This window comes from Bufo bufo, chromosome 4 (genome assembly GCF_905171765.1).
Source record: "Bufo bufo chromosome 4, aBufBuf1.1, whole genome shotgun sequence".
Lineage (NCBI taxonomy): Eukaryota > Metazoa > Chordata > Amphibia > Anura > Bufonidae > Bufo > Bufo bufo.
Window position 1 is genome coordinate 75,813,023 of NC_053392.1, and position 23,476 is coordinate 75,836,498.

General features: G+C 43.6%; 1 protein-coding gene across 1 annotated transcript; it reads left to right on the forward strand.

Annotated features, from left to right (window-relative positions):
• The first annotated feature begins 5,805 nt into the window (after positions 1–5,805).
• TDRD15 (tudor domain containing 15) lies at positions 5,806–23,269 on the forward strand. The gene is made up of 2 exons (XM_040429868.1): positions 5,806–11,443; positions 23,075–23,269. Coding segments are annotated over exons 1-2 (5,640 nt in total). The 3' UTR covers positions 23,077–23,269.
• The last annotated feature ends 207 nt before the right edge of the window (positions 23,270–23,476 follow it).

Consider the following 23,476-nt stretch of genomic DNA (forward strand, 5'->3'; position numbering starts at 1 on the left):
TACACCTCTTGCTGTCCATACGTTCAACCTATAAGGTCCAGCATCCTTTCATTTTCCACTGTCTGACCCGAGTGGTAGGGTGGCTCCCGCCCAAGTTCATTGGACCAATCCAGCCTGCACCAACCGTCAACCATCTCTACTTGGCCTTCATTGTGGTTGCGCCCAAATTGGTGCCACCCCAATAGGTGAGCAAACCATTTTCTAATGCAAGATAATGCACCTGGGGCGTAAAAACCCAAGAGCAGAATATAAAATCAGTGATACAGTCCTAACCTCAGTATCTGAGAAAAGGGATTCAGAGGTCATTATTTCAGAAGACTTAAAGGTAGGCAGACAATGTCACAGAGCAGCAGGAAATGCTAGCAGAATGCTTGGGTGTATAGGGAGAGGCATTACCAGTAGAAAGAGGGAGGTGCTCATGCCGCTCTACAGAGCACTAGTGAGACCTCATCTGGAGTATTGTGCTCAGTACTGGAGACCATATCTCCAGAAGGATATTGATACTTTGGAGAGAGTTCAGAGAAGAGCTACTAAACTGGTACATGGATTGCAGGATAAAACTTACCAGGAAAGATTAAAGGACCTTAACATGTATAGCTTGGAAGAAAGACGAGACAGAGGGGATATGATAGAAACTGCTAAATACATAAAGGGAATCAACAAGGTAAAAGAGGAGAGAATATTTAAAAGAAGAAAAACTGCTACAAGAGGACATAGTTTTAAATTAGAGGGGCAAAGGTTTAAAAGTAAAATCAGGAAGTATTACTTTACTTAGAGAGTAGTGGATGCATGGAATAGCCTTCCTGCAGAAGTGGTAGCTGCAAATACAGTGGAGGAGTTTAAACATGCATGGGATAGGCATAAGGCCATCCTTCATATAAGATAGGGCCAGGGGCTATTCATAGTATTCAGTATATTGGGCAGACTAGATGGGCCAAATGGTTTTTATCTGCCGACACATTCTATGTTTCTAATTGTGGATATTTCATTTATCAGACATACTCGCTCTATGAGCGCCTTCTTTATCCTTTGGCCACTATTTGCTGTCCTACAAGGTGGCCTTTTTGGTGGCATTCCCTTCCATCCGTCGGGTGTCGGAACTTGCGGCTCTTTCCTTTCGGTCACTTTCCTGATCCTTCATCAGGACAAAGTAGTACTTCGCCGTGTTCAGTCCTTCCTTCCGAAGGTTGTGTCAGCATTCCATCTCAATGAAGAGATCCTTCTACCTTCCTTTTGTCCTGCCCCGTATCATCCTCGTGAGCAGTAGCTCCACACTCTGGATTTGGTACAAGCCGTTCGCATCTGTCTGTCTCAGACGTCATCTTTCCGACGGGCTGATTCTCTGTTCGTCATTCAAGAGGGGCCGAGACGAAGGCTGGCTGCATCCAAAGCTTCCATTTCCAGATGGATTAGTTTGGCCATTGTGGAAGCGTACCACATCAGTGACCGGGCCCCACAATTCTGGGTTACTTATTCTGCTTGGGCAGTGCATCATGGGGCTTCAGCCCTTTAGGTATGCAAGGCGGCTACCTGCCGTCTTTGCACACTTTTTCCAAATTTTACAGAGTACACTCCTTTGTGTCTTCTGACACTTCTCTGGGGTGTAGAGTTTTGCAGATGGCGGTTCTCGGATTGGCCGGAGGGCTTCTTCGTTTATGACCCACCTTTTGGGACTGCTCTGTAGCGTCCCATGGTCAAGCCTGTGTCCCCCAATGATACGGATGAGAAAACTAGATTTTTGTACTTGCCATATAATCTGTTTCTCTTCTGTTCATTGGGGGACACAGCTCCCACCCGTTATCTTTTTTCATGGGCCTCTTTGTGGCCTGCATGGTTCTGGGTTTGTACATTGTTTGGTTTTCCAGTTTTTTCTCTTGCTTCTCCTACTGCTTTTGCACAAACTGTTTTAGCTTAGTGCCTGTAGGAAGGAAATAGCTGGAGGGAGGAGCTCACACTTTTGTGCTTAATGTCCGCCTCCTAGTGGCAGCAGCTATACCCATGGTCAAGCCCCCCCCCCCCCAATAAACGGAATAGAAACAGATTTTACAGTAAGTACAAAAATCTATTTTTCTTCTCAGCAGATGGGGGGGGGGGGGGGGTGGAAAGCATAGTCATAGTCTGGAGACTCTGACGCTTCATAAGGCATCACTCGCCCTCCACTCCCTGGTAGGGTCTGCGTATTACCTTGAAGTTTGAACCCCATTTCTTTCTTACATGTGCATTCATGTCAATTCATTACTTTATATCATCATAATTGCCCCCTACAATTTGTATGTATAAAGAATTGCTCTGCATGCATTCCCTTATGCTAATTTTGGTCTTCGCATTATGTTAGGCTCCGTTCACATTTCCGTTTCAGAGATCCGCTGCCTGATCCGGCGCAAATGCCGGCTGTTAGTCAGACAAAAACAAAACCCCCAAGACTGTTTTTTGTCCATCCCAACCCTGGCATTTATGCCAGTAACCGGCCGGACCTCATTGTAGTCAGTGCCAGAACAGCCTGCCGGATCTCCTAATGGAGAATGGGAATGAAGCTTTAGAGGGGTTCTCCGGGAATTAAGAAAATAACTACTTTAGTATTACTTTATTATAAACCTTCTAGACATTAGGCCCGTTACAATAACAGGCACTAGAACATTAGTACGAACAGTATATACTAAATGGCACTGGCATTGACTGGTGGCAGAGACTGCTGGCACTGTGGCTGATGGCACTGACGGGCCGGCTGAGACGGCTTGCACTGACTGTTGTCTGAGACGGCTGGCACTGACATTAGTGGCTGGTGGCACTGACTGTTGTCTGAGATGGCTGGCACTGACTGGTGGCACTGACTGGACTCCGGGTATCTGTCAGCACAGGGGGTACATGTTAGTCCCCGCAGCGGCCGCATCCTCCTCACTCCTATTTCGCCCTAACCCTGCCCACCAAAGTCAGGAAATGGCAGCACAGTAGCAAGTGAGGGAAGCTAGCACAGGCAGGGAGCATTACACACGTATTACGCTCCAAGCCCCATCATTGTATACATATTACACTCCAACCCTCAACATTACACACACATTCTATTCCATTGAGGGCTGTAGTGTAATGATGGGGGTTTGAGTGTAATATGTGTACAATGATGGGGGTTGGAGTGTAATAAGTGTGTAATGCTCCCGGCCTGTGCTAGCTTCCCTCATTTTCTACTGTGCGGCCATTTCCTGATTTGGTGGGTGGGGTTAGGGCGAAATAGGAGGGAGGAGAATGTGGCCGCTGCGGGGACTAACATGTGCCCCCTGTGCTGCCAGATACCCGGGGTCCAGAATGGAGACTGCATACAAGTGCTGCTGCTCATTAGCCACATCCCCACCTTCTCTCTGTACGTCATGTCTCCTCGTAAATTACATTCCTACAGAGATTTAGTTGAAGATTATATTAAACTATATTCAGGATTATAATCCCTGACTAGTGGAGCCGAGAGGAGGATGAGGCTGCTCTTTACCTCAGTGCTGTGAAGTAACTTGTCCTGCTGTGTGATTAGCATGGGTTTTGTGTGCACTAATAGGACGGCGGCCATTTTATTTCTCCTAATTGCTCCCCAGGTAAAACGAGCCATTATAACTAATGAAAGGTAATTGGGAATATATTTATAATAAAGTAATATTTAAAGAGGAACTTTTTTATGCGGTTTTATTAAGGGAGATATATACCTGTACTTGCGGGGTACCCCCCGCTGATGCTGCCACCCTGCTTGATAAAAAAAAATTCCTCCTATGCCCCGATGAGTACGCTAATACTGAGCATCGGAGCAATGAGGAGGAGACTGAGTCTTTCTCTGTGGCCGTCTCCTTCTCCCCTGGCTGTAGCGCTGTCACATCCAGGGAGTTTTTTTTTTTAATTCCCAGAGAACCCCTTTAACTTGTTTCTAATAAAAAATAAAAAAGCTCAAACCAGCTTAAAATCAAGCGTTAGCTTTTTTTTCTTATAAGTTGCCCATCCCTATCTGCCATACGGTAACTAATTTTTTTTCTTCTGCTGACCTGTCTGAGAGCTTGTTTTTTTGCAAGATGAGTCAACACTAGTACCATTTTTGGGAGAATTTGATCACTTTTTTTCAACAGCTGGAATGCATTTGGAAAGTCTACAGACCCTTTAACTTTTTTCACATTTTGTTATGTTACGGCGTTACCATCTTCCTGCACTCAATACCCCACAATAAAATTTTCTTCAGGAGAGTCACATCCCCATATCTTTAAAAAATTATAATAATAATTAAAGGGAATCGATCATCTGGTTTGACCATATTAAGCTCTCACCATTGCCATGTTTAATAAAATACCTTATCTCCTGCAGTGGTTTTCTTTCTTATATTCATGCTTTCATTTTGCTAAAAAAAAGCGATCTTTTTATTATGCAAATTAACCCTGAAGGTGCCCAGAGGGACTTTATTCTTCACCCTCTGAGCCCAGTGACGCCCCCCTGCAGTGCCTAGACCGCCTTTATTTAGAGCCCAAGCACGCCTCCTCGCTATGCAGTATCGTCCCACAGCCTAGTTTAACGGCGCCGCTACGTCAGCTAATTCATTCGAACCACGCACCTGGAATCTTCAGTTCGTCCGGCTGAAATCTCGCGCAGGCGCAGTACCGCCTGCGCCTGTGCGATCCATTCGCGCCTGAGGGCAACAGCGATTAAAAGACGTCACTGGGCTCGGCGCATGCTCAGTGACACTTTTGAGACTGTTGCCCTCAGGAGCGGTTGGATCGCACAGGCGGTACTGCGCCTGCGCGAGATTCCAGCCGGACGAACTGAAGATTCCAGGTGCGTGGCTTGAATGAATTAGCTGAGGGGGCGGCGCCGTTAAACTAGGCTGCGGGACGATACTGCATAGCGAGGAGGCGTGCTTGGGCTCTAAATAAAGGCGGTCTAGGCACTGCAGGGGGGCGTTACTGGGCTCAGAGGGTGAAGAATAACGTCCCTCTGGGCACCTTCAGGGTTAATTTGCATAATGCAAAGATCGCTTTTTTAGCAAAATGAAAGCATGAATATAAGAAAGAAAACCACTGCAGGAGATAAGGTATTTTATTAAACATGGCAATGGTGAGAGCTTAATATGGTCAAACCAGATGACCGATTCCCTTTAAAAATTGCCACCGCTGTTGGATTATCTCACCCGACAACCACTTTAATTTTGGTGTACTTCAGTTGTCGGTTAAATATTCCCCTTGCACCAGAAATAGGTGTCCATGTATGAGTTGATGTGAGGCACAATAGGTATTCAATATGAGTTTGCCCTTCTTAAAGCGATTTTTCCCATCTGCTTTTCAAGATCATGGAGGCCGGCTCCCCACTTGGCAAACCCTCTATTTGGCCAGACCTGTAAAGGAAAGATTTCTTACCTGCTTCCTAGTGCTGGCACCCCACTCCTTCTGCTCCAGCCCTGCAATGCTCTTCTCGATGTCAACATCCAGTTTGACATCACTGCAGCCAATCACTGGTCGCGGCAGGAGACCGGTTCCTGATGTGAGGAGAGCCAGTCACCGCCACAGCCTTTGATTGGGTGCGGAAATGTCAAACCCGATGGTTAATATTGAGGGAACCCAGTGGAGCATCGCATGACTGGAGGAGAAGGAGCAGGGAGCTAGCATCGAGAAGCAGGTAAGTCATCTTTCCTTTACAGGTCCGGCCAAGTGTGTAAGCATATTAGAAAAATATCGTCCTAATTGATAAATCTTTGTACTGTATATGTCGTTATTTTAAAGCATTCTTGTGGAGCTTTTATTTTACATTTGAGTAACTGCTTATATTTCTTTTTCAGATATAATGGACTATATGGCTTTAACAGAAAAGTGTGACTTGGAAATGCACTTGAAGATCTCATCTATCAGTTGCCAACCTGGAGATGTCCTGCTAAAATTCCAAGGAACATATATCTCTGATTCTGAATTTGACTATCATATACTACAGAAAGAAATACAACTAGTTCCAAAAAACCATGAGGACATTGATATTGGGCAGTTTTGCTTGGCACAAGATAAACCCCATGGAATATGGCACAGAGGAAAAGTTTTGGATAAAGTCAATAAAAAATTTGAAGTTGTGCTAATAGATCAAGGCAATGTCCTCAAAGTTCCTTCTCAACAAATTGCTTCCGCTACTGGTGAATTATTCACTCTCCCTCCTAAGGTGGTCAGCGGAATAATTTCCAATTTACTTCCACTTGAAAATAAGTGGACTTCACGAGCCGTAAATTATTTTTCCTCCTTGGTCGGTCAGCAGCTTCATGGGAACGTGAAAACCTTCTTACCTCATCAAGTTCTTTTAGAAATACCAAAAATCATTAGCTATGCCATTGAGCTCAGTTTAGCAAAGTATATAGATTCGGAGTCCTTTTGCCTTCTCGTAGAAATTTTACACAAGTTCCCAGCAAACTCTCACTGCAAACAAATGCCGGACTTGCTGCAACAAAAGGAAATAGGCTCTGATGTCACGTTTACAAGTTCTGACGGTCTTCCACGTTTTCAAAAGATGCTAGATCACATGAGACCTGAATTTTGTGCCGGTACCATGGAAAAAATAAAAATTTCTGCTGCCATAAGCCCAGATCGTTTTTTTTGTCATATCCTGTCATGGGAGATAGAGTTAGGTAAATTGACCTCTACTATGTGCTCTTATTATGAGACTGCTGTAACAGGACCAAGTTCCACACTTGGTAGTTTTGGTGTACTCTGCTCTGCCAAGCGGAGAGATGGCTTATGGTATAGAGGAGTTATCCATAAATTAATCTCTTGTAATGACGTGAAGGTCTGGTTTATTGATATTGGTTGTAGTGAAATCATACAATCCACCAACGTGCAGAGGCTGCAGCAAGAATTCTTGTCTTTACCCATGATGGCTATCCCATGTGCATTATCTCGGGACAATGACCATATAGAAGGTGTTGGAAATTTGCAGCTAGCTCTGTTTAAAGAAGCCCTGATGGGACATGTTGTCATTGGTCACATAAAAGACTTTTGCAGTGAAGATCGTTTGTATTATTTATCATTACACGCAAAAGAGTTCGAATTCAGTGCAGACTGTCATTTGACGAACAAGGAAGTTCCATTTTTTTCTCCGCGTTCATGTACAGGCAATACAAATTCAGCCGTTAATGAGAGCTGTCAAAGCACCTCTTCTCCTGAGACCTTCACAACCATGGAGATGGAATACATTGAAACCGTTTCTTACAAATCAGTGAAGATGGACTTAGATGCAGTCCACATAGTCTATGTTGAGTATGTCGTAAACCCCTCAAATTTTTGGATAAGAGTTGACGAGTATCAAAATGAGTTTACATACATGATGGCTGAGATTGCAAAAAAATACAATAAATGTGAGCTTATGGAGATGGTTTTGCAAGATCCCAAACCTGGTCAACTTTGCTGTGCCCTTTACACTTTAGACGGACATTATTACAGGGCTATGATCACTGATGTGCTTAGTCCGCAAATTACGGTTTTCTTTTTTGACTTTGGGAATACAGAGACCATTCCTTTCTACGATGTAAAGGTGTTGTTGCCGGAGTTAAGCGTCTTGCCTGCATTTGCAATGTGCTGCTCTCTAGCATATGCCTATCCTATCGATGACGTGTGGGTTAAGAGTGCAAATGCCTTTTTTAAAGAAACCATAAACGGGAAAGCTCTTCTTTGCCATGTTCTTGCAAAACAAAAGTCCAAGTACATGGTGGAAATGCGGCTGTCTGAGAGCTCTTCAGATATTGTCAGTCTTTTGGTTCAAGCTGGATTTGCAGAATTCTGGAAAGTGGACTTAAATTCTAACTCGCTAAAGCTGGGCTGCCAGTCCCCAGACAACGACACAAAAAATAGCAAAAACTTTGCCAAACCTAAAGGAACCATTGCTCGTTCAATACGTGCAGATGTACACTTATCCTTGGGTACTCTGGCCATGAAACACAAACCAGTGGAGCGGACCTCTCCATTTTGTACACCAGCCAACAGTTTGCAAACACCTGGATTTACCCCAGTTTGTTACAAACAATATATGTTCAAACCTGGGGCTATTATGGATGTAGAATGTTCTTATGTGGACTCGCCAGCCTGTTTCTGGTGTCAAATGTCAGAAAATGCCTCCAAACTATCAACCTTAATGAAAGAAATGCAGAAATGTTATAGTTGTTGTGACAACAGATACCAACATGGACAAGTTGCTTGTGCTGCGAAGTCCTCCAGCAGTGGCAAGTATGTTCGTGCAGTCGTTTCAAAATATGTTTCGGCTGATGAAGTTGAGGTTATTTTAATTGACTTTGGGAATACTGAAAAAGTGTTGATTTCAGAACTTCGTGCAATTGAACCTCAGTTTCTTAAATTGGAAGGCCAAGCTTTTCGATGCTGTTTGAGTCAAGTGTTTTCTCCCCCATACGTTCACTTTGAATGGTCTGCTAAAGCGTATGAAGATTTTCAAAGTCTTGTTCGGTCTGCTTCCAATGTAATGAAATGCACCGTGATTTCTGTGTTCATTAATAGTTTTGGGGATCTGTGTAATGTTGTAAACTTGGAAACCAGTCTTGGTAATGGAAACAAAATATTGACTGACAAGGGTCATCTAGTTTTAAGAAAACACATTCCCTCTCTCCATTTGCATACATTTTGCTACTCCAGTTTTGACCTTAAAGTAGGAAGCGTAGAAGAGGTCTACGTGACTTTCATATATAAAACTGGAAGGTTTTACTGCCATCTTGCAAGAAATGAAAACCTCTTTGAGACATTGATGAAGAAAGTAGCTAAGATAGGTGATCAGTTAAAGCCAGCGATGAAAGCAAATGAGCTCTGCATTGTTAAATACGTTGATGGCAATTTTTACAGGGCATTAATATTCCCCATGGATTCCTCGTCTCTCTTTCTAGCATTTTTTGTAGATTTTGGAGATAGCCAGCAGGTGGAAAAGAGTGAATTGATTGCTATTCCAGAAGATGCTTATGATATTTTACTTGAACCAATGCAAGCTATTCCATGCTATCTGGCCGGCATGAAAGAATCCCCTCTTACAGTGGAGGCCAAGGCCTGGTTTGAAGAGGAATACCTTGGTGAACCATTAAGGGCTGTTGTAGTGGATAAGGACCATGAAGGACATTTGGAGCTGGAATTATATAGTGGAAGTATCTCCATAAACCAAAAAATTGCATTATTGTTAGGGGTTAAATCCATTCCAAGCAAAGCTAAACAATCTGAGACAAAAAATCAGCATCGTGTAGACAGTGTTGATTCTTTACCTAAAAGCACATTGCAAAAAAAGACTGATAGAACTCTAGTAAAATCTGTAGACCCCATCAATGACAAGAACATTTCTTGCAATCCAAAATTTTTAAAAGCTGTTGATCTTCCTCAAACATCTATAGATCCAGATACCACTTGTCTTGTTTATGCTTCCCACATAGACAGTGCCTCAAGTTTTTTTGTGCAACTTGTCAAACAAGAGAACGAGGTCATTCACCTGGTTGAAGAGCTGAATAAAATGTCATTCCAAGTCATTGATAAACAAAACTTTGAGAAAGGTCTTCTAGTTGTCGCTCAGTATCCGGATGATGATGCATACTATCGAGCAGAAATTAAAGACTTTCTCCAAGACCGTTTTTGTGTCGAGTTTATTGATTATGGTAATGTAGCCAGTGTGGATTCTTCATGCATTTTCATTCTTCCTGAAAGGTTCTCAAATATACCCAGATTAAGTGTCCCTGTCTTCCTCACTGGGGTGCAGAAACTACAAGGCCATACTGAGTGGAGTGAAAGTGTTACTAAAATGTTTTCTGAGAAAGTTAAAAGTGAACCATTCAATTGCAAGTTCATTTGCAAACATGGCCTTCAGTGGGAGGTCGGTATAACCTTAGGACAGTCACTTTCAGAAGAACTCCTTAGAAGCTTTGAGTGTTCTTCCAAAATACCTTCTGCAGTTACCAAAGACAGTGTTCCAAAATCAGACCCGAGCCCTTTTAATAGTTCATGTGAAAGCACACAAGGGGAAGCTGCTGCCGATAAAAACAATGGCAGATTTTGTATCAAGACAGTAAAGCCTGGCCTAATGGAAGAAGTAAAAAACATACATATTTCCGAGTTTGAAACACTTTTTGTCACCTTAGTCAATTTTCCTGAGGAATCCGAATTAAATTCACACATTGCTGCCACTGTCAAGGAAGTTGGCAACCGACTTTTAGTCAAGGATATATCTGAGGGAATGATTTGTTTGGCAAAATCTGAAAAGATGCAAATTTGGCTTCGAGCCTGTGTTGAAAAACTCATCCCAAACACAAGGAAGATGCTAGTATTATTTGTTGACCATGGTGCACATGAAATAATTAGCATGCACAATGCCAAAAAACTCTCTTTGGAAGGGCTTTCCATTCCTAGGCAAGCACTAGTGTGTAAATGGCCTGGGACTGAACAAATTGGTGAAAATGTGATTACAGCACAATTAAAATCAATTTTGCAGAGAAAAATTCAAATAATATTTCTTGAATTTGTGGAATCTATCAGTGCATGGAAAGTGGAGATATTAATTGATGGACTTCTTCTATTGCATTACCTTCAAAGTGTTCAGAGCTCAGCTGATGTACAGCTTGATAGGCCAAAGTCTCAATCAGAGGCCAGTGTTTCTTTATCACAAATTCCAAGGAAGGATCTTAAATCTTTAGAGGTTTATCCCGGATTTGTTACTTCATTTCATGACCCCTCCAGTTTTTTTGTTCAGCGCACATGCTCTCTTGATACGATGGACACTTTGTCACAGTTGATGCAACTACCAGATGACCTTACTCCTCTAGCTGGGGATTCGGTAAAACCAGGTTCTCCTTGTCTTGTACAGTCATTTGATGAAAAAGAGTGGTGCAGGGCAGAAATAAGGAGCATTAACAGGAACTTTATTTTATTGTACCTGCTTGACCATGGAGTTGACAAAGTCATTCCTTACTCAGATTATGGAAAGCTGAAAAGGATTCCTGCAGAACTTTCTTGCCTCCCAGCACTGACCTACCATTGCACACTACATGGTGTGAGGCCAGATAATGGAAACTGTTGGTCCCAAGATGCCATTAGATATTGCATCAGTTTTGTTCAAAACCAGGACTTGATCATTTTGCCTGTTAAAAAGCTTGGAAATAGCAATTTGGAAGTATCTGTTTATGGCCAGAAAAATCTGGCCTTTGATTTAGTTAAAAGGGGTCTTGCTAAGGTTGCTGAAGACAGTGAAAAATCGGAAATAATGTGCAATTCTCCTTCATTTGTCTCAAAAGCTAATCAGAATTTAGAAAATGTTGACCGCGGTGGACATTCAACCAACTTTGAGCGCTCTTCATGCAAAGAAAAACTGGGTCCTCCAAGACTAAATGTATATAAAGAGTTGAGACAGGATAGTAAGGCTGATGCTCAACTTCAGCAGAACTTCAGAAATAATGCTAGTCATCTTTCCCCAAAGAAAATTTGTAAGTATTTCATGTATTCTTTAATAAACCTTTCACTTGAAGAGTAGAACATTTCTGATATACAGATCTTTCCTCTCTTAGCATCTGTCTGAACCAGACATATTCCGGGATGTATGATATGAGATTTTAAAAGGAATGTGTCATCAGAAAATGACCTATTGTTTAAATTACTTTTTTGTGTTACACTTTTTTTTTTTTTTTTTTTGTTATTTTACTGTGTGTTTTAATTTTCCACGTCACTATATTTTAAAAATGTATATACCGTAATCCTAGTTTGTGGGAAAAGATCCAGAGTAACCTTATAACACCGTTTGCATTCTCTGCTTGTTCCGAACTTAGGAGTCCAATGGGTGGTTTCACTAAATGGCTGACATCCTTTCCTTTTCCTAAAAAAAAGAAAGAAAAAAAAAGTGTCTGCTCAAGTCCTTCTGCTCTATAACATTATACTTTCAGATCAGACTGCTTGATCGTTGTGACGCGTTTCCATTAAAGGGTTTATCCAACACTAACAAATGCTCCCCCATATGCTGGGCCCCTCACATTGATTCTACTTACCTACGTAACTCTCCAGGCCTCTCCTGGTCCCCGCACCCCGCACCGCCGCTGCTGCTGCTCCTCCCCGTGCATGGATGAAAACATCAGGTTTTGAGAGACGAGGACGAGCCTCCCTAGCGTCACCGCCTGACATTGGCTGCTCCCCCCTCCCGACACTGGATGTTTTCATCCACGCACAGGGAGAAGCAGCGGTGGTGTGGGCAACAAGAGAGGCGCAGGGAGCCAGGTAAGTAGAATCATTGTGGGGCCCGGCATATGGTGAAGCATTTGTTAGTGTCGGATAACCCCTTTAAGATTGTCCACATCAGTATCTTATATTCATTTTATTGCTTAAAAGAAAATATATCCAATTGACATAGGTGTCCTGCATCATGGTCAGTAGAATAAAGGCCAAAATATGAAAAATAGATTGATACAAGAAGGAAAGGAATATGTATCAGGGCTCCAGATGGCGACCAAAATGGTCGCAAATGCTACCTAGAATTGCTAAATGGCGACAAGACTTTGTAGTCTTGTCGCCATTTGCGCCTAGACCTCTGCCGCTTTCACATTACTGACATGACACGTGCTGCTGTCAGCGCGGCCATGTTCTTCTCAACAGCACAGGGGAGAAGGAGGCAGTCCCTCCCCCCTGTACTGCCGCTGCCACCAATGGGCTGATAGCAGGGAGGAGGAGGGGCTGTGGCCACTGCACCACCAAAGAATATCGTTTATGCTTAATACAAACGCAGGCTGCCATGCGGGTGCCGGACATATACCATACCCGGCACCCAGCCTCTATGACTGCGCGCTGCGATCCGCCGCTATTAACCCCTTAAGTGCAGTATCTGAGGGGTTAATAGCGGCGGATCTCAGCGCACAGTTACAGAGGCTGGGTGCCGGATATGGAATATGTCCGGCACCCACATGGCAGCCTGCGTTTGTATTAAGCATAAACGATATTCATTGGTGGTGCAGTGCACCGAACACCCCCCCAACAAAAAAAATAAAAAATTATAATCATTGGTGGTGCAGTGCCATGGTCAGCTCCCTGCTGATGTGTGCACAAAGCACAGAGCAGCAGGGAGAGTGTAAAGTCCTATTCACCCTGATAGAGATCTATCAGGGCGAATAGGACAAGGGATGAAAGATCCCAGGTTCTAGCCCCTAAGGGGGTAAATGGGTATTAAATAAAAAGTAAAAAAATAAAATAAAAAAAAGTTAAAAAAACAAACACCAAAATATTAAGTTTAAATCACCCCCTTGCCCAATTTTACATATAAAATATATAAACAATAAAAAAAAAAATACATATCGCCACGCCCGAAAAAGTGTGAACTATTAAAATATTTAAAAATATCTCCTATGCGGTGAACGCGGTAATTTGCCATAAAATCTGCAATGCACGCAGCTTTTTTGGTGGTTTCTTTTTTTCATGTGGTATCGAGTATCGCAATACTTTTTTATGGTATCAGAATCGAGTCAAAATTTTGGTATCGTGACAACCCTAGATAAGACGTGTTTTTTTTTTTTTTTTTTCACCGTAATTATATGTATTTTAAGTTTGGCGACTAAATTTTTTTAGGTTAGGAGCAAATGGCTGGAGCCCTGTGTATGAAAAGTAGTGCTCACTATAGGCAGTGCATAACTGTCCCTATATACTGTATAGCAGCTTCCCACTGCCTGTAGTGAGCGCTTACTGCTCGGTCAGGCACCGCTCCCGGCGGCTGGTTCATTACCCAGCACGCCGCAGGTACAGGGGGGAAGCTCACTGACAGCGCTGGCCATGCTAGTCAGTAAGCATAAACTTTGTGTAGAAGTCCATATTTAATAAGTGTGTAAACCAGGCTGTGAGGGAGCAATGCAGGCAGAGGCCCGCGCTCCCGTCACAGCCCGTCTTCCTAGTCAGTACAGTACTATGCTGATAGACGGATGGCCCTCAGCAATGCTCATTTGAGAGCGCGCTGCTAAGGGACTTTTCAGCCCAAGTTTTCTACCATAAATAAACATTTTCCCTAAATAAAGTATGATAGGCAAATGTTCCTTGTCACTGTCCCTACGCATTAGAAAAAAATAAAACCGCAGTTGCACATTAAGATAACACCACCAAATGTGAAAGAGATCGCCTTCGGCTCAGCAACGATCAGAGTAGCGGTGTAGTATACATCACATGGACAGTGATTGGCTGCAGTGGTCACTTGCCATACAGGGTTGGTGACGTGCAGGTGTTCGGCACATAACCTTTGCTGCCAGTGGTATACGGCACATCTCTACTGCAGTTTGTAAACAGACAGCAGCAGGAGATTTGGATCAGCGCAGCAGAGAATAGCACTAGAGAAAGGGGTGAGTCTAAAGGACTTGAATATTGATTGCTTATCCTTTGGCTAGGTCAGCAGTGTTTGATCAGGGTTGGTCCAACCACCAGAACCTTTGCTGATGAGCAGAATGAAGGCTCCTTCATGGTTTATCCAGGCCTAGTGCTTGTTCATATAATTAGTTATACCTTGTATCTACTGCACTTGAATGAACCTGAGCTGTGGTACCTTGTAGCTGAATGGGTTTCTGATATGCCCTATGCCTCCTAAACTTCTAGAACCCAGTTTCCTTCCTTTTTTCATAATAACAGTATTTTTCACCCTATAAGACACATTTTTATTTTTTCCCAAAAAGTCGCGGGGAAAATGTCAGTGCGTCTTACAGGGCGAATACTAGGGCTGCAGCTAACGATTATTTGAAAAATCGATTAGTTGTCGATAATTTAATCGATTAATCGGGAAAAACACCAAAATTACAAAACAAAGAGGTTTATATGATTTTACTTGAAAAATAATGTTCAAAGGCCATATTAAAACAAATTGTGGATGGCACTGTTATGGGGGATCTGTGGATGGCACTGTTATGTAGGGGATCTGTGGATTGCAATGTTATGTAGGGGATCTGTGGATGGCAATGTTATGTAGGGGATCTGTGGATGGCAATGTTATGTAGGGGTTCTGTGGATGGCAATGTTATGTAGGGGATCTGTGGATGGCACTGTTATGTGGGGGATCTGTGGATGGCACTGTTATGTAGGGGTTCTGTGGATGGCAATGTTATGTAGGGGTTCTGTGGATGGCACTGTTATGGGGGATCTGTGGATTGCACTGTTATGGGGGATCTGTGGATGGCACTGTTATGGGGGATCTGTGGATGGCACTGTTATGGGGGATCTGTGGATGGCACTGTTATGGGGGATCTGTGGATGGCACTGTTATGGGGGATCTGTGGATGGCACTGTTATGGGGGATCTGTGGATGGCACTGTTATGGGGGATCTGTGGATGGCACTGTTATGGGGGATCTGTGGATGGCACTGTTATGGGGGATCTGTGGATGGCACTGTTATGGGGGATCTGTGGATGGCACTGTTATATAGGGGATCTGTGGATGGCACTGTTATATAGGGGATCTGTGGATGGCACTGTTATATAGGGGATCTGTGGATGGCACTGTTATGTCGGAGATCTCTGGATGGCACTGTTATGTAGGAGATCTCTGGATGGCACTGTTATGTAGGAGATCTCTGGATGGCACTGTTATGTAGGGGATCTCTGGATGGCACTGTTATGTAGGGGATCTGTGGATGGCACTGTTATGTAGGGGATCTGTGGATGGCACTGTTATGTAGGGGATCTGTGGATGGCACTGTTATGTAGGGGATCTGTGGATGGCACTGTTATGTAGGGGATCTGTGGATGGCACTGTTATGTAGGGGATCTGTGGATGGCACTGTTATGTAGGGGATCTGTGGATGGCACTGTTATGGGTAGGGGGAACGGTGCACTGTTATGGGGAGGGGGGATCTGTGGATGACACTATATAGCATCTTATGCTATATGTATCATCCACAGATCCCCCTCCCCATAACAGTGCACAGATCCCCTTCCCAATAACAGTGCACAGATCCCCTTCCCAATAACAGTGCACAGATCCCCTTCCCAATAACAGTGCACAGATCCCCTTCCCAATTACAGTGCACAGATCCCCCTTCCCAATTACAGTGCACAGATCCCCCTTCCCAATTACAGTGCACAGATCCCCCTTCCCAATTACAGTGCACAGATCCCCCTTCCCAATAACAGTGCACAGATCCCCTTCCCAATTACAGGGCACAGATCCCCCTTCCCAATTACAGGGCACAGATCCCCCTTCCCAATTACAGTGCACAGATCCCCCTTCCCAATAACAGTGCACAGATCCCCTTCCCAATAACAGTGCACAGATCCCCTTCCCAATTACAGTGCACAGATCCCCCTTCCCAATTACAGTGCACAGATCCCCCTTCCCAATTACAGTGCACAGATCCCCCTTCCCAATTACAGTGCACAGATCCCCCTTCCCAATTACAGTGCACAGATCCCCCTTCCCAATTACAGTGCACAGATCCCCCTCCCATAGCAGTGCCATCCACAGATCCCCCTCCCCATAGCAGTGCCATCCACAGATCCCCCTCCCCATAGCAGTGCCATCCACAGATCCCCCTCCCCATAGCAGTGCCATCCATAGATCCCCCTCCCATAACAGTGCCATACACAGATCCCACTCCCCATAACAGCCCCGGCCCCGCTGCTCACAGCAGACTATTCTGGCAGTAACTTTTACTCAGCGCATCTTTATTACCTTACAATGAAGCTCAGGTAACAGGCAGAGCGGGCGGCGGCGTAACGCCACTCACTCACGTGACGCACCTGCTCCGCCCACTTTATGAATGAAGGAGGCGGAGCAGGCGCGTCACGTGAGTAAGTGATGTTACACTGCAGTCCGCTCTGCCTGTTACTGGAGCTTCATTGTAAGGTAAAATAAAGATGCGCTGATTTAAAGTAAACTGCCCGCATAGCAACAAATCGGCGATTGTTCGATAACTGGATTCGTCGACAACGAACCCCGTTATCGAATATTATTGATAAAGTCGATTAATCGTTGCAGCCCTAGCGAATACTAATGAAAGCTTTCATTATAGAAGTGCTCATTAGTACAAATGGGATCGGGAAGTGGTGAATACAGCACTCCTTGTGCTAGCTTTGTTCACACTGCTCCCTGGTCTTCTGCCGGCTGCCGCACCCTGTGCTGCGACCTGCACGTAATGTAAGGATGTAGGCGTGCTCTGTGACCTCACACTGTAAAATTTCGGGTCACCGTGTGGAAGGCAGAGCACTGGATCTCAGGAGGGACAGTTGTTGATTTTTATTTATTTTATTTCTTTTTTTAATCCAATGCTTGATTAATATTGGGGGTCTGATTTAACATTGGGGTCTCTGATCCAGAGTCTGAGCTGGGGTGTAATTAACATTGATGGTCTCATCTGAGGTCTGTTTGAGGGTCTAACGGAACGGAAAGCCAAAACACGAGTGTGAAAGTAGCCTTAGGCTGCGTTCACACGGGCGAGTATTCCGCGCGGGTGTAATGCGGTAGGTGAACGCATTGCACCCGCACTGAATCCTGACCCATTCATTTCTATGGGGCTGTTCAGATGAGCGGTGATAGACCATGTGGGGCTGTTCAGATGAGCGGTGATAGACCATGTGATTGGAGCATGTGATCTGACGTCACCAAAGGTCCTTTAGCCCATAGTTTATCTTTTAAAGAACTAAAGACCGGGAGAACTATGCGAACAAGAGGAGAAGGTGAGTTAATTTTTTTTATTATTTTTAACCCTCAATTGACCTTGTACTAAGCATTCTGTTTTCAGAATGCTATTATTTTCCCTTATAACCATGTTATAAGGGAAAATAATAACATCTACACAGCCCCGATCCCAAACCTGAACTTCTGTGAAGAAGTTCGGGTCTGGGTACCACAGTCGGTTTTTTATCACGCGCGTGCAAAACACATTGCACCCGCGCGAGAAAAACTGAACATCGGAACGCAATCGCAGTCAAAACTGATTGCAATTGCATTCCTACTCGCGCGGGTTTGCCGCAACACACCGGAACTAATCCGGACACGCGCGTGTGAACGCAGCCTTACTTTGACAGTTGTAAATCATTTTGGGTTTTGTTGAGGCTATATTATTTTGAATCGCCATTAATAGAACTGCAAGTGAAAAAAGGTTTAAGTACATAAGACAGAAAAACAAGTACAATAAACATTATAGACTGTTGCACTGGCATCTTATGCCCAGTGCTGCGCTCAGCCAGTCCCACTGTTTACTTGATGGTCAAGGTCCACTCACCTTCTTTCCCCTCTCAGTGGTAGACCTGTCTGCCGGAGTCTTCGATGTATACTGCAGGCTGTGGCCTGCATTCTCTTGGGAAGGCCTCCAGGCCTGTTGAAGGTCCATCTGCAGCAGTCTTGGCACCAGTGCCTCCTCCTCTAGCTGTACTTACTGGAGCTTCTGGCTCTCGTTTATTATGAAGGTGACCTCAAGTCATGTCAAGGATTCATAAATCAGTGCACAATTCACTTTAAATTGCTGTCCCAGTATTTGTCCACAGACTGGGCCTTTAAGATTTACTATTTGTCAGGAGAAGCTCTAGCCTTGGCAAACCCATTGTGGGAAAGGAGTGATCCGATTATGAATAATCTTCAATAATTTCTGTATACGTTTCAAAGAGTTTTTGAGAAACCTGAGCGAACTTCTTCTGCTGCCTCTTCTCTACTGAGGAAGGAGGGGGGCACTGTCAATTCAAATTAAAGTTGGCAAGTTGTGACATTCCATCTACTTTGGAAGCCTTGATTTCCCTTGCTACCTGCACTGACCTACAGTTCTGGGAGCGTGCCAGAGAGGCAGCTCATGAGATTAGACCTTTTCGTCTGGCACCTACATTTCAGAGACAGCAGTCACCTTCTGTTTCTGCTGCTGCACCAGAGCCTATGCAGGTTAACAGCGTTGGATTGATGAAGGAAAAGCATATGTTCAGGCATTCCAACAACATGTTTATGTAATGTGCAGATAAGGAGCACTATGCCCATACATGTCTTCTCAAGCCAAGAAACTTCAAAGCCTGGGTGAAGATCATTCCTCTGCTAGGTTGACATTACCCGGCCTTTCTGGATTCTTGTTCGGCAGGAAACTTCCTGCATCAGGCCTTGAGAAGCCGTACCTGGTGAATTCTCTGGATGGGAGGGCTCTCACTGAGTCCTTACAGTTTGTCACCGTGCCTGTGTTTCCCTGTCCAGGATTGGAATTCTGGAAAGATTCTACATTGGAGATCAGCCTGTCATTCTGGATGCATGACTTCTGTACCGCCTGCATGACTTCCTCCAGTACCCCAAAACCTGCAATAGTTACCAGCAGCTTACCTTAGGTTTGCCAACGTTGTCAAAAGTAGGTAGAGTCCCTTCCCATTGTCCTTACGATTGTCCAGTCGATTTAGTTCCTGGGACCACATCTCATATTCGTTATCCTTGCCTGAAACTCAAGCCATGTCGGAAAATCTAGAGAGCGTATTCATCCTCAAATCTTCATCACTAGCCGGAGCTGAATTCTTCTTTGTTAAAAAAGGATGGGTCACTCTGAGCCTGCATAGACTATTGTAACTTTAAAAAATATATATATATCCTCTACTGTTGATCCCACAGTTTTGAGGTGCCAGGATCTTCTTCTCTAAGTTAGATCTGTGTGGAGCCTACAACCTGATCCGTATCTGCAAAGTCAGTGAGTGGAAAACTTCTTTCAATACTCATAATGGCCACTATGAGTATTTAGTTATTCCCTTTGGACTTAGTAATGCTCCAGCAGTCCTCAAGGAGTTCGGGTATGACATCTTCCGAGATCTTCTGTATATTTGTATTGTAGCATACCTGGATGACCTCTTGATTTTCTTCCCTGATCTAATATCTCATTGTAAGCATGTCCATACTCAAGCATTTAAAGGAAAATAGACTAGCAAAATTTGAAAAGTGTGTTTTTAAGAGGATCTCTCTTCCCTTCCTTTGTTATATTATTGGATCCTGAAAAATGATCTGCTATGTAGTCCTCAGCCGTCTCACTTACACACAATCCAACGATTCTTGGGCTTTGCAAACTATTATAGACAGTTTATTCCCCACTTTTCCATAAATGTAAAAATCACCTCTGTAAACCGCAAGGGATCTGATGCCATAAAATGGACACCAGAGACAGATTTTGCTTTTCAAACCATGAAACAAGCTTTTACCTCTTCCCCTGTACTTCATTGTCAAAATATTACAAAAAATGCTTTCTGGAGGTGGATGCATCCTCCACAGAAGCAGGAGCAGTAATAATGCAGAAATCTCCTTCTGGCAGAATAACATGCAGGTTCTTTTCCAAAGCTTTTTTTTGTCTCCAGAACCTAATTATTCCATTGGAGACCTTGGAAATGTGTCAAAATTGTTCATGAAACTGATCTTCCTTCTCCACGAGTTTCTTTGTCGTATTGTTTCCGATGGGGGAGTGCAATTTACTTTGATGTTCTGGAGAGCAATCTGTAAACTTCTCTGTTTACCACCCTCAGACCAATGGACAAGTGGAGCGCATCAATTAGATTTTAACTACCTGCACAACTTTACGAATTCTCATCAGGATGACTGGATCTCTTTGCCTCCATGGCCAGAATTCTCTCACTGTAACCATGCGAGTGAGTCTACAGGCAATTTTTTTTTGTGTTCTATATGACTTCCAAATCAGAGTTCCTTTTCCTGTTTCTGTTGCCTTTGGGGTACTGGTAGCCGACTCTTCAGTTGACAGTTTTTCTCAGATCTGGCAAGAGACCATGACTAGGGTTGAGCAAACCCGAACTGCAAAGTTCGGGTTCGTATTGAACTTTGCGGGCTTTTTCACTGAAGTTCGGTGTTTGGATGATTTTTATTATTTTTCATTATAACATGGTTATAACGGAAAATAATAGCATTCTTAAGACAGAATGCTAAATAAAATGGCCATAGAGGGGTTCAAAATAATAAAATAAAAAAAACTTACCTCATCCACTTGATCGCGCAGCCGGTAATCCTCTTCTTTCTGCAGGACCTGCGATGACGTCACCGTTATAACCATGTTATAACGAGAAAATAATGAAGTGAAGTTCGGGTCCCTTTGGCTTTAATGGGGTCCGGGTTGGGGGTCAAGTTCGGGACCCGAACTTTGACCTGAAGTTCGGGCGAACCCAAACTTCCACGGGTTCGCTCATCCCTAACCATGGCCGATCTTATAGAAACTACTGCCCACATGAAAAAATTTGCTGACCATAAATGAAGTTTAGCTATCCGCTAAAAACATCAAACTGAAGGTACCATCTTACAAGCTGGTTCTGCGTTTCCTTGGTCCATTTGAGGTTATTAAGAATTTTAATCTAGTCTGCTACAAGTTGCACCTCTCCTAAATCTTTCCATATCTCTCTTCTCAAACATGTGATCTTTAATTGCCAATCCAGACCTGTCATTCCTGCTGTATAAAGAAGAAGAGAGGCAAAACTTTATCTTTGGACTGGAAGGGCTGTAGCTCTGAGGAGAGATCCTGGAAAACTGACGTCTCAGTTCTTCTGAAGTTCCTGCAAAAACCAAGCACAAAGAAGATGGAGCATAATGGAGGAGGGGGGGGGGGTGGTACTGTTGCACTGTCCCATGCCTGACATCGCTTCTTCTTATGGACACAGGGACCATGCTACTTACCCAGCCGATCCCTCTGTCCGGGAGCACTCTCCTTTATTCCTCTGCTGGCAGTGGTTAGCCTATGTCCAATTGTTTCCCTAGCCTGTGGCTGGCAGCCCTGGGGTATTTAAGGCACCTTCGCTAGTGGGAAGGTGTCTCAGCTCTAGGTTCCTAGTTTTCTAGTTAGCAAGCAAAGATGTGTTTATTCAATTTGTCTTCCCATGTGTCTGAACTTCTGCCTATTTACTGACCGTTATTCCGCCTGCCCTGACCTCGGATCTGTCTCGAATATTCTTTGCTGCTTTATACTGGTGTCTGACCACTGCGGGTCAGCTGCAAACTGTACGTGGACTATTCTAGCAGATCCATGTATAGGGGTTAAAGGGTGAATACCAGGGGACCCCCAGGACATCACCCATAGGTTTAGCTAAACCGGTTTGTTAGAACAGTGGGTCCAGGCCCTCTGTTCGTAACAAAGACAGACTAATATAGAGAGAAAACCCTGCCCACAACAACTTGGTCTGCAGTGTATTAGGAAAGGAGACCAGAAGCGAGCGTTGAAGCTTCTCAGATGATTGTGTGGTAGCAGCAGGGATATTGTAGGTTGCAAACTTTTCAGTAGAGAATGGTCTGACACCTACCACCACTTGGGTACTTACTGTATTTTTCACCCCATAAGACACTTTTTTTTTTCCCCCAAAAAAAAGGAGGGGGGGGATGTCCCTGTGTCTTATGGGGTGAATACTAATGAGCGCTTCCATTATGGAAGTGCTTATTAGGACCGGGAAGCGGTGAGGGCTCTGTACTCACTGCTTCCTTGTCCTCTGCAGTCAGCTGTGCTGTGGCTGTGCACAGTGTGAGGGTGCTCTGTATCCTCAAGCTGTGCGCATTGGTTCACAGCACAGCCGGCGGCAGGAAGAGTGCTGGAGTAGAGGAGTGGCAGCGTCTGGAGCAGGAGAGGTAAGTGTTTTGTGTTTTTTTTGTTTTTTTTATGTGCTCTGTTGCTGGGGGCTGATATTAGGGCTGATGAGAGGCAGAGGCTGATATGAGGCATGGGGCTCTTATCTGAGGTCTGATTGGGGGTCATTCACATTGGGATCTTATCTATGGTCTTATTGGGGTCTTAACATTGTGGGTCTGATTGGTGATCTGACCTGAGGTCTAATGAAAAATATTTTTTCCTTTTGTCCTCCTCTAAAACCTAGGTGCGTCTTACAGGGTGAAAAATATGGTATACCCTATTTGCTTGTCTCTAATGAACATAAAGTAAGGACACATTGTAATGCAATGAACTGTAGTGCTAGGTAATTAGTAGGTGATTATTAGTAAAGTAATATGGATTCAGATTTTCAAGAATCTAGTCTTTGCAGGTAAAGCTTTGCTCATCTAATGTGTTGTATTATTATTTCGTCATTTTTTCATATTTTTTTTAATACATGTAACCTACTGTGTGTTTTTTTTTTTTTTTTTTTTTAATCAACTATTCATGAAATTTGTGTTTTTGTTTCAGGAATTTCCGGAGACTATCAAAGAAGTTATTACACAAGTTAATTTAATATGAATGTTTCTGTAAAGGAAAGAGTGGAGTGATTGACGGGGCATACAGTGAAACAAATACTCTATTCCTTTCCAAGTTTTTGCTGTTGATTATATGATGGACTAAGGTCACACATAAATTTTTGCAGTTTAGTTTTGTCATGTAGTGTCTATGACCTTCAGTATTACTTCTGTTCAGCGTTTGCTAATAAATTGAAAATGTAATTGGCATGTAATAAGTTGCTTGTAATAAAGCTTATTATGCCCTAATTATTAAGTGACTTACTTGGTTAGTGTGCTGTTTTACATGGGGACAAATGATTGTGTTCCTTGTCTGGTAATTTACTAAGTTTAATGCCCCATGCACACTATACCA